The 14,798-nt window shown below is 37.4% G+C and overlaps 2 protein-coding genes across 6 annotated transcripts; one reads left to right on the top strand and one right to left on the bottom strand.

The window, feature by feature from the left end:
* Nucleotides 1-278: 278 nt before the first annotated feature.
* On the bottom strand, nucleotides 279-2,719 carry LOC111599097 (RCC1-like G exchanging factor-like protein). Its single transcript, XM_023314638.2, has 2 exons — nucleotides 2,512-2,719; nucleotides 279-2,454 (listed from the first exon to the last, which is right to left on the bottom strand). The coding sequence occupies exons 1-2, from the start codon at nucleotides 2,624-2,626 to the stop codon at nucleotides 1,187-1,189; spliced, it is 1,383 nt and encodes a 460-aa protein (XP_023170406.2). The 5' UTR covers nucleotides 2,627-2,719; the 3' UTR covers nucleotides 279-1,186.
* Nucleotides 2,720-3,055: 336 nt separating this feature from the next.
* On the top strand, nucleotides 3,056-13,266 carry LOC111599069 (cytoplasmic protein NCK1). 5 transcript variants are annotated; one of them, XM_023314595.2, is made up of 7 exons: nucleotides 3,061-3,108; nucleotides 3,362-3,557; nucleotides 8,962-9,413; nucleotides 10,171-10,375; nucleotides 10,926-11,271; nucleotides 11,334-11,780; nucleotides 11,918-12,127. In XM_023314595.2, the coding sequence occupies exons 3-7, from the start codon at nucleotides 9,026-9,028 to the stop codon at nucleotides 12,125-12,127; spliced, it is 1,596 nt and encodes a 531-aa protein (XP_023170363.1). In that variant the 5' UTR covers nucleotides 3,061-3,108; nucleotides 3,362-3,557; nucleotides 8,962-9,025. The 5 variants fall into 5 exon arrangements, with proteins under 5 accessions (XP_023170361.1, XP_023170365.1, XP_023170363.1 ...); XM_023314593.2 differs by having other exon boundaries at nucleotides 3,056-3,557; XM_023314594.2 differs by lacking the exons at nucleotides 3,061-3,108; nucleotides 3,362-3,557 and adding an exon at nucleotides 8,002-8,252.
* The last annotated feature ends 1,532 nt before the right edge of the window (nucleotides 13,267-14,798 follow it).

Raw genomic sequence — 14,798 nt, 5'->3', positions numbered from 1 at the left:
GTGGGCAGTCTACATATATATATGTATATATGTATAAATAACGTATATATATGTATGTTTTTTATTTATATTAAATTTGTATAGATATATATATATATATATTAATATTGTATATGTATATATGTATATGTAGACTAACTATATATATATATATATATATATATGTGTATTAAACATATATGTATTTATGCATATTTTTTATTTAAAATTTTGCTTTGCTTTGAAATTTTTTAATTAGTTCCCAGATCTCGCTTAAAAATTAAATAATAAATAAATTATCTAGTTAATTTACAATTGCCTTTTAATCAGTTTTAAATTAAGCAAAAAAGATTTTCGGAAGAAAAATGAGTTAACTTTAAAAATTTAAGTTTCAATATTAATTAGTTTAATTTAGTTTGTGTAATGTGTATGCCATATGTTTTTTAAATAGCAATGTTAAGTCGCGTTGGGTCGTGCGTGTTCGTATCAATGATCCTAAATTTGTCACGCGTTTATCCTTAAGATCGATGTAACCATGCTTATCAACTGTTAACAGATCGTATTGTATTGGCCAAGCGGTTCGATGAGTTCTATGGCTCGTTGAGCTCAGTTAAGAATAAAGAAAAATCATATATAAAGATAACATAAAATGAAACCCTGTTAAGAAATGTACCTAGAAAGCAATTAAATGCGATTGACGAAATTGTGACAAATACTAAGAAACAAAAAAAAAAAAACAAAAACAAAAGAAGAGTGCGATTTGGGCTTGGAATGTAACTGAGGGAATTAGTAGTAGAGATCTAGGATTCCAGCAAACCTTCTATTGTATATGAGAATAAAGGGTAAACCTAACAAGAAATTAGAAATAAAAATAAACACCCAAATCCAACTTAAAACATATATGAAAATAAAATACACACTGCATTCGATTCCAAGTACATATTTTATATTATATACTCTTTAACTCTATAAACTATCAATGCGTACGCGTGCTAAACAAATATTTATATAGAACGAAAAATCGAAAGGAAAAAAAACGAAAAAAACGCAGCTATTTACATTTGCTAAAAGAAAGAAAGAAAATTGTCAACAAAATTATCAGAAAACCAAAAGATAAAAGCAAATTAATCTAAATGTTCTTTAATCGATTTCAATGTATTAAAAACGCGAATTTGTGATCTTTAATTCAATTTGTTTAATTATTTATTTATATATGCGGGCGGCACAGAGCTATAGTATGATCCACACCGTAGGCCACTTTTAGCGCCTTCCCATTGATGGCCGCCTTGAAGGGAAAGAACTGATCTTTTTTATGGCCCAGTCCCAGGTGGCCAAAACGATTCTTTCCCCACATAAACAGATCTCCGTCAGAGTTCACGGCGCCCATGTGAAAGACTCCGCAGCCGATGGAAACCACAGTGGTAGCGTTGCTGAAATCGTTGCGTCCAAACAACGGTGGCAACAAATGTTGCGGCTTCGAAGTTTGTTCCACAAACGGTCCAAAGCCCAAGATGCCAAAGCCCCAGGTGTAGACCAGGCCCTGATCATTGAGCGCCATGCAAAAGGAACCGCCTGCTGCTACATCCTTGACTTTGCCCAAACCCTTGGTTAGCTGCAGAGCTCGGGGTGTGCAGATCTGTGTTACTGCATCTGCCGAATCATCAAGCTGGCCATATTCCGAGTTGCCCCAGCCAAAGACATCGCCCTTTTCGTTGAGTGCCAGCACACAATCCGAGGCACAAGCAATGCGCACAATACGCTCCTTCTCAATGTCGCCACCAATGAGCGTAATCTGGCCGGCGCTGTAGTAATTGCCCTGTCCTGTCTGGCCATCGGCACCCCAGCCGCAGGTGTAGACGCGCCCCAGCTTGGTCAGCAGCATCGTATGATCCTGCCCGCATTCCACAGCCACAAGCTCATCGTCTGCACCGCAAATATCTGCCTGGGCTATTCGGTTGATGAGCGCGCTGCCCGAGTAGCGTTCCTCTTCGATAATGGAACGGCCACATTGGCCATACGAATTGTTACCCATGGTGAAGACAGTGCCATTCTGCGTGAGCACCACGAGATGTGCTCGACCTGCTGACATGCTCTTCACTTGCATATCCTCGTCCGTTTCGCCCTGCAGCCGTGGCAGTTGAATAGCAGTTGGATAGATAATCACATCTAAATTAGCCGGATCTTTCTTATTGCCTTTCACTTGATAGCCCAGCTGTGAGTCGGTGTTAAGCCCGCTACCAAACAAGGTTTGCCCATCCGAACGTTTCACCGCATATGCCGTAAAGCCGTAACCGGCTGTAACATCCGTGATTTCATTATTATTCGAGAACTGCAGACGCGTTGGATGATGCACCATTTCCGTGTAGCGTTCTTTGGCCTTCTTTACATTGGTTTGCAGCCCTAGTGCGCCAGTCTCCTGGAAGCCCCATACATAAACACGGTTTGTATGAGCATCAGTGGTCTTTGGTTCATAATCTAAAAGGAAAAAAAGCTTATTTACAAATGGGAATTAAACGTGTTTATTCGATATACTTTTTATTTTATCCTGGTCTTGCGACAGGACGACACGCTTTGATTTAGTTGTGTACTGACGGCTTAGACAAAGATTCGCCCTCTTTGGGAACTGCCACACTTTTAAACTTATCATATTTAGCGGTTACTTAAATAAAGATGTTGAATGCACCGATCTCATTGCATTGATTATGTACAATAACAAACAGTGTATCGATAGCTGATACATTTGGTATTTTTTAAGTAGTGGTATTTTTCAGTAGCGGTTAAGTATGAAATTTTATTAAAAAAAAAACAATTTTAAATTTGTACCATATTTTACATTAATAACTCATCGTTTTATAAATTTTAATAAACTATTAACCAATTAATTCCCAACAGTTGATATAATTTTTGTGCAGGATAACTGTGTACTTTAAGCTGTTCTCGACATATTAGTAAAAAAATTGCTTGCACAATTTATCCATACTGAAAATGAATATTATCGCTAGCACAAAGTTATGTATCGATGCCACAGCTGTTTAGTAAAAGTACTCGATGCATTCGGGGCAGAAATATCGATGTGGGCGACACATTATTGCTATCGAAATTGTACAGAGCAACGAATAAGTGGCTCCGGTAAAATTGATAAAAATTATTGTCCACCCGCGAAATAATTCTAAGAAATTATTACATTGCGTTCATCGAATGCATCGAAGTGCGGTTGCGTCATTAACTACAATCGAAAAGTGTCAAATACAAGCATAAACGTTTGTACCCAGTGATTTTCGACTGGCCAGCATAATATATATAGATATATATATATATATGTATATATATACATACATACGAACAGATGTACACATAATGTACATTTAAAGTATTATTACAGTGAACGGGTGTTAAGTGCAAATTTACTGTTTGGCAAGCGCCTGAAAAACATTGGAATATTGTTCGCAGTTAAGTGAAGAAAGTGCATTTTTATATGGTCGCTTCTGCTGCTGCACAAAGGGCTGGGGCCGTTGGCTGCTGCTAGGAGTTGCCGTCGTCGTCGCCGTCGCCGTCGCCAAAAACTTTCGTCGTCTCCGGTAGGTACACACAAAATATACGGCTGCTCCTGTTTAGCTCCTGTTTTGTGTCTCGCTCTCACTTGTTCGCGCTCTCCGTCTCCATCACTCTGTCTCTTTCTCCCTTTTTTGCTCTCTCTTAAAAAGTGTTCGTATTTGCTATGTTTGGTTTTACTACTCTCTCCATTTACATATTTATCGATTAACAGCGTCGTTTCAATGCAAAACGGTACATTTCCCAGGATAACACACAAATATAGGTGTTTGGAAAGGAAGCAAAAATTGCGTATCTGCTATGCTCTCTTGCACTTTCACAGTTGCTCTCTTGCGGTCGCTCTGTCTGCGTGAGCGAAAGCAACCCCCAATCGGCCTTCCCATTCTCTCTCGCTCTACCATTTCTCTTTGAACGCAATCCTTTTTATGCAATGCCTGCCTGTTCCTGTTTTCTTTCCGCCTTGGCTCGCATTGTAGCTAGCTTCTTTTGCAGTTTTGGTTACAAGGGTCGTCGCCATGCACACCGCCCGTGGCTATATATGTGTCAGCAATCTGTTTTCGCCACCCCCAACCCCAAGGCCTTATGCACCCAAACAACCACCGCCCGAACTTCAGATGCGCAGTTCACTTCGGGGCACAATTCAACCCACGACCCAAAATCCACATGTCACACAGGTTTCTCTTCACTCAGCTTCAATTCTAAAATCCAAACTCAAGCAACAACAACAACAGCTGCGCAAAATAACTAAATCAACTCGAACTGAATTGAGTTCCGTTCTTCTTTTCCGACAGTGTTGCCGGCATAAATAGCTAAATAGACATGTAAATGACTGAAAAATAGCTACATTTTATATGTAAAAACAAGGTATGGGAATAAATAGTTAATAGCTTCTTGAAAGAAAGGCGTATAGCCTTTGTTATGCAAAAGTACTCTAGCAGCAAAAAAAGTCAAAATTTAGTCATAAAACTCTCTAAACAAAAGCTAAAATAAAAACCTGGAACTAAATGAAGGCTGATGAGAACTTTCACTGTGTTTATTCAGAAATGCTTATCAGTTTCCCAGAAATTCAACTTTTCAATGACTAGAAGTAGCTTTGGACTACTAATACTACTTAGCAATATTATTTCACAGACGGAAGAAGAAATTGTTAATCAGTTTCTAGCTAAAATTGCTTATTAAATTTTGTAGCATTTTTACCTAACTTCACATCTCTCTGTATATAAATATATATAGCTATTAGGCAGCTAAAATGTCAGCACTGTTTCACAATGTTCATGCCCCCATAATATATGAGCACATAGACAGATGCATATGCATCTAAATATACTTATATGTTTACAGTTTTATGCCCGAGCTGGCTGTGACTGCCCTTTTGGCTGTGATAAGGCTGTGCCCTATCCCCACTTTAATTTACTTGTTTCTTGTTGAGTTTCTTGTTGTGCAGTTCGTGGCCCATTTTCGGTGATTTAAGAGTTTTGACGCCCCTAAAAACTCGGAATAGATTTAGAAAAATAATAAAGAATTGCTTACTCTGTTTTCAATTAGTTTCAATAATTTTGTTTTAGGGCCATTTTGAGTGTTTCTTGATATGGTTGTTGCGTCTCCAATTCGTTGAACGGAACGAGCACTTCCTATCTGTGAACCGTTGCCGAAACAACTTTCCGCCTCATAAACCCGTCGAGCACGTGCAACTCTTTCAATTTTCTCTTTGACGAACTGTCTCCGACAGTCGTGCAACGACAAGACAAAGGCGCTACCTTGGCAATGTCTGAGCCCCCAACAACAACAACAACAACAACTGCGACAAAATAGATCGAAGCAGCAGCTACTGAGCTTAGTTCAATGGCCATAAAAAGTAAACCCATCCAAGCATTTCAATGTTTTAGCTCTGTTGGTGGCCTTGCGCCAGAGCTGCGCAACACGAAGGCACGTTTTCTAGTGTAAAATGTAAATTTTACATCGTTTTTTTTAAAACAAACATTTTATGTATTTTCCAGTTATTTGTTGGAACGATTTGCCAGTCACTTAAACATATTCTAAATATATTTTGAATAGACGGGGAAACAGTTATTTATGTTCACTGTTAACACTAATAAATCGGAACAGCGCAGCTTATCTGCATTGTAAATATTTGCCATGTGAATATATACTCCTATATACAATCATTATTGGTAACTTCCACATGTATTATCAACTTATCTATATGTATTATTGTTAACTTCCATATTTTTGCTTATTAATCTATATCTATAACAATCGGATGTTTGATAAATATTGCCTTCCGGCTAGACAATGTTAGCTTAAAGATCACTTAGTTAGTTAATGGACGATTGAATTGCGTTTTCTCTTCAAGTTATATCTCATTACATCTTTAAAGTGAAGTCCCTGGTAAATGTATTCCCATGACAGCTATCATCTGATGTACAATGAACATGAGAAAACGAGTCTTGCGCAAATATGAATAGCTATTAAGTTATTCTTTGGTTGCGCTCGGCTTTCTCTAACAGCGAAAACATAACGACAAGAATACCCCGAATAGACGGAAACACTCTGACAATGATACGGAAGATAGAATCGCATTCCGTCCAAAAACAAAAACAAATTTAATAAGAATAAAAAATGGCTTTCGCCTTCACTCTCGGCGCACAGTTTTCTCTTATCGCTGATGACAACATTTTTTCATAGGAACCAAATGCTTTTGGCGAAGGCGTTGGTCGACACGCTAATTAAGCTGCAGCGCTCGACCTTCAACCCGCTTTGTTGGCCAACTGTCAACTGTCACAAAACACAAATGTCCAGAGCTTTTTTCTTTCTGGGTCGCATAATTATTGATCTTTAATAATTTTTGTGTGGCCTCCGGCTGTTGACATTGACTTTGGTTACGCTTTTGGCCAACAATCTCACAAGTTGGCTTCACAATATGAAAACTGCCGATTATCGCGTACCACTTTACACATCTACCATCTACCACCGACCTGGTGGGCATTACGTAAACAGCAAATGCCTCATGTCTGTCTCATAGTATTCTTTGCCTTATTCCTCTATACTCTGCCAAAGGCTATCTAAATTTTGTCATTCAATGTGTGACGCAGGGCAGTCGATGTATAGATATATGTTCATCTACAAGCTAAGATAGCTTTTGTAATATATGATAAGATATGGTTTGATATCAAGCTATATACGTCTGTCTGTTTGTTTATATGTTAACTAGTCTTGCAGTTCTTAAAAGATATAGATATGAATCTATAGAACAATTTCTATGTATATAATTACTAGATTGTGCGTCTTTAGTCTTGTTTTACATAATATCTTAATTAGTTATTGTGTCTTATGATATCACAGTCATATATAATACATTCCATAAATACTCTGCATTCGTAAACGTTTTTCTGACCAAGAACAAACTTCTATAGCACCTAGATCTCATAAGCTTTAACCTAATTTATTAGAGAACTATGTCCATATTATCTTAGAGTATTTAAACTTCTTTAATACCCTACTAACTGTTAATTATTGTTTTTATTTGCTTTTTTTATTTTCTTCCCCTTCGCTTTGCCCTACTTGTCCGGCATAAGGTGGGTTTGTCTCAGTTAGTTGGTTTGTCTTTTTGTTAAGTACGAGTCAACCCAATCCCAATCCCAATTCCATTTCCAATACCTGTTCGTGACTCATCGAGCGCTTTGGGCCAGCCCCAGTGCCAGTCTCAATCACAGTTACGTTTCATATTGAATAGCTGGTTATTTCACTCCCTCTCCCTCTGCCTCTCTCTGTCTCTCTCGCTGCGTCTCTGTATTAATGCTTCTGTGGATGCTGTTGCACGTAGTGACCCAAACTCTGCGCCACTCGCCGCATTGCCAAATCAATTGAAAATTCATCAATTAAAATCAAGTGGTTCCTCATTCTCCATCTCGTTTTCATGCACTAGCTCAAACTGGGGGAGGGTTTGCTTTAATTTTGTCACGAACTGTGTGGGGCAGGCACTCGAGGAGATGTCTTAGATGCTTTATTTTATATGAAGACGTGATCAGCACGAAGAGACATCAGTGCTTGAGGCGACCTAAGCGAACAATTCGCTCAATAGAGCCGTTAAGTTGAAGCTCAGCTAAGTTAGCTTTACAAAAATAGGTAAATTGATTAAGTAAGACTGGGACTACTATATCATATAGCTATCAAAGAAATTGTCGCGGAAAAGTTCATGTACAAAGAAAAATCGATAATCTACATCTATCTATCATTTTTAAATCAACAAAATCTATTTGTATTTCAGTTAATATAATTTTTACAGTTCAAACATATATTTTCTTTGAGTTGAATTGAAATTGATATATTTTAAAATATTTTTTATAACTTTGTGATTATAATTATACCAAAAATACTGTAAAAAAATTATTCTTTGAGTATGTTTGAGTTTCCTGCTGCTAAACTTCAACTTTAACTTCTCTGAAGTGTTCTCTATCTCTCTGGTTGATATTATATTGAATTCAATTCAATTACGAGTTTTCAAATCTGAGTCTTGCTCCATTTGAGTTGGGGGCAACTTTCACTTGGCGTCTATTTCTCGCTTGGCCACATTGCGGTCAGCCCACAGTTGCAGGCGGCTACAAGCTAAAAAAAACATATACCGTCATCATCATTGCCATTGCCACCATCATCATCATCCCTAACACACACTTTCATCAGCTCTCATATCCTAGCTCGAAGGCCCGTTATTTATTCCCTATGTAAATTTCACTTTATGCTCAAATTTTTTTTACGCTTTGTTTTTTTTTTGATATATTATACATAGGTATATATATGTATATATCTATATATGTATATACATATATATATATATATATATTTATATAACTCAATATTTTGAAGTATTTAAGCACTAGTTTTAACTGCTTTCACGCAAATGCTTTTTTGAGTAAAACACACACACATTCACTCGCACACACACACACACACTCACTTACATACATACACACAGCTTTAATTTCATCTTGTTTACATTGTTTTCTTCTTCTTCCTTTTCGTTTTCTCTTTCACATCTTTGTTTTTGCATTTCGCCGCATTCGTAACGTTTAATTTGCTGCTAAAACAACAACAACAACAATGAAAACAACAACAGCAGAAATATGCGTTGGCTGAGGAAGAAGGCAACATGCAGCAACAGCAACAACACCAACAACAACAGCAACAACAACACACAGCATAACACGAACAGCAACAATAAAATACTCACCATAATAACAACAACAACAACAACTGCATCAACATCAACAACATAATCATCTTCATCTTCATTATCAACAACAACAAACAATTTTGCTGCCAAACTGCAACTTGCAACTTGCAACTTTGCAACCTGCAACCTGCTGCTATTTCCTGTTGTTTGTTGTTTGACACTTTGTTGCCCAATTGCCAAAAATTTTATCTTCGAAGCAGCATTTGGAGCCAACCCATTGTGCCCCGTCGCGCTTCTCAAGCATATTGAGGAGCCCACACTGGAATGTTGGAATACCCACAGCGATTCGCGCGCAACATCCCCAATTCCTCTGGCAACGCACCGCCACAGCTGCCGCAACATCAGAACTATCAGAGCTGCCGCCAACTGGCACCTAACTCACCTGCTCATCATCAGCGTCACTCTTCGCTGTCACAACAACAGCAGCAGCAGCAACAACTGCAACAACAACTGCAGCAGCAATCGCTGCAGCATCATCGCACACTGTCGACCGCCTCCAGTTGCAGTGCCCAGCACAAAAGTGTGACCTTTGGCCAGCCAGCGAGCAGCGGCTGCCCGGCGCCGATCGACTACAGCAACGGGGGCAGCAGCAGCGGTAACTCCAGTTGCAGCAACGCTGGACAACAATCAATGGCGGGCAACATGAAGCACGGTAAGCGAACGAGCTATGACTATTATATAAGGGCAATAGGGGATGTTTAGTGTGAAGAACTCTAGATAAAATAGTTAAGTTGCTACTATATATAGAATACTGGATTTAAATTGAATAAAAAGATTATATATAGAATATAGAGAGATTGTAGTTGATTATAGTTGATATTACTTGAATTATAATATAATACAGTGTAATATAAATATAAACTATAAATGGCATAGATCTAGATTATATTCACATATTTAGCAACAACAGATTGTAGATCTCTAATACAAAGGATTTCGAATAGTATTTCAATTTACTATATACACCATTGTACAATATTAATAGGTATATAATATAGAAGGTCTACTCAGAGACCATTCACTCAACTCAAATCTTTTCATTTGTATCTGTAGAGAGACAATTATCTCTTAGATTTATAGACTTTTAATAAAGTATTCCATCTGAACAGATGTTTCTTTGAACCAATGTCTATATAATGTCTGTAAGATGGTCGTTAAGTCTTGGAATTGATGAGCAGTTAAGATATTAAAAAGTGTAAAACAGATGAGGCACACATATATTCCCAGAGTCTGTTCAAATAAGATGATTCTAAAATACAAAGCATTAAAAGCGTATAAAAGAGACACACTTTAAGGGCACACTCTGAAATGGCCCATATACATCGTACATATAGATCGATATATATCGATATATACATATCACCCATTAAAGCTGCAACTAAACTGAACTTTTCTTTCGCGTTTTGCAGGCAAATCTCAGGAAGACGTTTGCTACGTAGTAGCCAAATATGATTATGCAGCCCAGGGCGCCCAGGAGCTGGACTTGCGAAAGAACGAGCGCTATTTGCTGCTGGACGATTCCAAGCACTGGTGGCGCGTCCAAAACAGTCGCAATCAGTCCGGCTATGTGCCCAGCAACTATGTGAAGAAGGAGAAGCCCTCGCTCTTCGACAGGTGCGTGTGTTGTCCGGTTTTCGCTTGCAGTGCCATTCATTCAGAGTCCAGTTCCAATGAATGAAACTCCAGTGTATATACCGTTATGAGAACTCACTAAAAATTTAAGTATTCTTTTCATTCTGATTTCAGCAGAAATAAGCTACCAAAAAAAAAAAAAAAAAAATAGAAAAATATGTCGAGTTTGTTTTCTACTCCAAATGTTTTGCTTTCTTGTAATTAGTTTTTCAACTGCTTTTCGGCTTTTGTATTATATAACAAAATCATTTGACGCTTAAGTTGTATTCACATAACTATTATTTATCGAGTAGAAAATCTTCTTAATATTTGTTCCTTCCTTCCACCCGCACGAACCACACCCACACACAAAAACTAAAGCCCCTTTCTGGTTGCCCCTCCACTGGAAACCCCATATTAGGATTAAGCCAATAACTCTTTAATCTAAATAAAAAGAACCGCCCGATTGTTACACCCAGTAAACTTTGTCAGAATATCCGATTCGATATGCGTTAATATTTATATTTGATAATCTTCTCCATTTATCTTATAGCATCAAAAAGAAGGTGAAAAAGGGTTCCGGTTCGAAGACGCTGCCCAATTGTTCGCCCTCACGCCAAATCGAGAGTCCAACCATGTCGCGACGCTTGCCGCCCGATCCGGCCGAGGCCATTGGCACCGCCATTGTCAAATACAACTATCAGGCGCAGCAGCCGGATGAGCTATCCCTGACTAAGGGCACACGCATACTCATCCTGGAGAAGTCGAATGATGGCTGGTGGCGTGGGCAGAGCGGCAATGCGGTTGGCTGGTTCCCTAGCAATTACACAACCGAAGATTGTGATAACGATGGCGAAATACACACCTATGCCATGGCGGAGAACGTGCTAGACATTGTGGTAGGTAGCAATATCTAGTTCGATGAAATCCCCAGCTCAATCTCTGTTCATCATTCTTGCAGGTGGCGCTCTATAGCTTCACATCGAACAATGATCAGGAGCTGTCGTTTGAGAAGGGCGATCGTCTTGAGATTGTCGATAGGCCCGCCTCCGATCCGGACTGGTATAAGGCACGCAATAATCAGGGTCAAGTCGGTTTAGTTCCACGCAATTATCTACAAGAGTTGAACGACTACTTGGCCACGCCCTATCGCAATACCAGCGGCAATGCTGGCAATGGCAATGCCACCGGCAGCAACGGTGCCAATACCACCGGCAACGGCGGTGACTCCATGGAGCGACGCAACGACTGCAACAACAAACCAACGCAGCCCAGCCAGCCCATCGAGCGTCCCAATTTGGCTGGCAAATCCTGGTACTATGGAGCCATCACGCGCAGCCAATGCGACACAGTCCTCAATGGCCATGGCCACGATGGCGACTTCCTCATCAGAGACAGTGAGACTAATGTGAGTGAATAGTAGCATGTGTATATAATTGGATTCCAAGGGAATGGAAAAGAGAAATAACTAGAACTTATTCCTCTCCTGGAATTACCCACATTGAAAGAAAGAAAAGAAACTTAATTAAAATTATTTGCTTTTAGATGGGTGATTACTCGGTTTCCCTGAAGGCGCCCGGCCGCAACAAACACTTCCGCGTGCACGTTGAGCAGAATATGTATTGCATTGGACAGCGCAAGTTTCATTCGCTGGACCAGCTGGTCGACCACTACCAAAGAGCGCCCATCTATACGAACAAGCAGGGCGAGAAGCTGTATCTGGTGCGATCGCTGCCAAAGGCCAATGGCACGTAAAGAGAGAAACAAACAAAAAGAAACTCAACATAGATCATCCAATATATTACTCGTAATATAACTAACAAAAAATACACAACATAATACAACTTCAATGATATAGTACATACGTATTAACATGGCATATAACATAAAGTATGCAGCGCGTTGTCCAAATTGTTTCTTCAGTTTTGTATGCTTCGCGATAACGAGAGAGGGAGAGTATGTATATGTATATAAATCGGTTGATTCATGTTCGCTGATTCATGTTCGAGTGCGTAATAGACAAAACACAGACTTTTTGTACTTTTATAAAATTTATATGTATCTAAATTAATTAATGCTTAATTCGGCTAGCTTTGATTAATGACTACTTTGTTAACGTTAGTTCGCTTCCTTTTTTGTGAACTAGGGAAGACGAAAGAAAAGCATAACAAACATAAATGAAAGAACCAAAGGCTTCTTTTTCTCTCGAAACACTCAATTCTAGATGTCAACATGCATTACATTTACATACTCTATATATATGTATAAATACATAACAAACGATATTTAACATTGTAGCCAAGTATTGTGTACACAGCAAAGCGCTTTTAAAAACTGACTTAAGATATGTAGCGATGTATGTGTGTGTGAGTGCGTGCGTGCGTACGTGTGTGTGAGTGAGTCTGTTTGGATATAGCACATCAACCAATTTGTCTGTGCGTATGCATGTGTGTGTGCAACTGCTTTGTAAACAATTTGAAGCTCGCGAAGCCACATTTATGCATATATATATACCCAATCATACCAATAACTTATCGAGTATGTAAATATGTAGGCGGAACGCTTACGAACAACCCAAAAATATATATCAAGAGCTGCTTAAAGAAAAACCCGAGAAGTTGGAAAAGATAATTGTGAAAACGTAATTAACTCGCTAATTTGCTAATAAGATAAGATGCTTCATGTCTTCAACTACATACACATCCACAGTCACTTTTGTATTCAACATTTTTTTGATTATCATCTAAAGATAAAGGTATATATTAACATACGAAATATCCACAATAATAATATCTAAATACAAGCTGTTCTAGCCGCATAATTATAAACATAATCAACATCGTACGAAACACACATACTTAAGTGGAGCCTCCCCCTATTATACATAAATAAATAATATATATATAAATCGATATATATATATATATATATATATATATGATACGCATATAAGCCATACTGTACAGTTGATGATGCAATGCCTAACCTAAGCACACTTTCGTATATATACTTACTTTCTATTTTTAGTTTACTCTTACTATTATTAGTTATATTATTATTATTATGTTATATTTATAAAGTAGTAGAAGCAGCGATTCCAGCTTTAATTTTGTTTTTAATTATTACATTTTGTTTGCCGTTTTTTTTAATTTTATATATTGATTTGTTTTTGATTTAGCCTAAGATTAGTGAGAAGAGAATATCAATCTGATAGTTGGACGGAACAGACCGGAACGGAACGGCGCTGAGTGGTTTAACCATATGGTTAAAAGGACTTTCGACTTTATTTCATATGCGAATTTTATAATATATATATATATAAACATATAAATATAAAGATTAAATAATTTATAGTAATTTCAAACAATTGCTAAAAACACAACTAGTACTAAAAAAAGGAAGAGAACAAACTAGAAATTATACCGAAACGGAAATGAATAAAAATACATCAAATAAATTATACACAATGAGTTTTCTTTATCAAGCTTTTTGTAAAAATCAAGCTGAACAGAAATAATCAGAAAGAACACTAAAAACCGTGTCAAAAACTTTGCATACCCGCAAGGCGTGATGGTTGGTCAACTGTTAAATAACATATGCTGTTGCTGTTAAATAACAGCTCATGTAAAGAGGCTGGTTACTTAAAGACTTATCTTGAGATACATTTCCATTTCCCATTTTTCAGACAACTACTTAAATATATATAATATATTTTAAGCGCTTATAAATGAAACAATTCAATTTTGTTACATTATTTTAGTTTATTGAAAGTATTTCATGTGACATAGTTTATAAACCATGATAAATGTCTCAGGTAAGAAATGCATCCAAGGTATATTTAAGCATTTTCTAAAACATTTTAAACATCTACAGCTTCCGTTGATTGGCCTAGCTAATATTAGCATAGCTTATGCCGGGACGGTACAGAACTTTTTCTAAGATAGAGATTTTATTAAATTAAAAAAAAAAACGCCCAAAAATGAATGCAGCATTAATAGTTTTCGTTTTGTTTTTCTTCTTAGTTTTTATTGAAATTTGTAAATTTAAATAATTTGTTTTAAGGCTTCGAGATAATTTTTGTCATATGTTAAGGCTAAATATGGAAAATTTCTTCTTGCTTCTTATTTGGACTTGTTGGTAGGTATTCAAATAATCCCGAATGAGTACTAATACCGATATTCATTTTAGTCATGCGCTATATCATAACATATATACTTGTCGATAAGTATATAGTGATATATATAATATATATTTATCATCGCAATTAACAAACTTTAACTTTGTGTTGAGCAAACTAACCCTTCTAAGTGTGTGTGTGTTGGTTGTGGTTTATTTATCATAGTTGATTAACAAGTATTAAAACAAGAAGCATTTAATTTAGGTACAAAAGCATATATGTATTCGTATATATATTTTATGTAAGTAT

This window comes from Drosophila hydei, unplaced genomic scaffold, assembly GCF_003285905.1.
Source record: "Drosophila hydei strain 15085-1641.00,03,60 unplaced genomic scaffold, DhydRS2 tig00008114-arrow-pilon, whole genome shotgun sequence".
Lineage (NCBI taxonomy): Eukaryota > Metazoa > Arthropoda > Insecta > Diptera > Drosophilidae > Drosophila > Drosophila hydei.
This window is presented reverse-complemented; position numbering and strand designations above follow the sequence as displayed.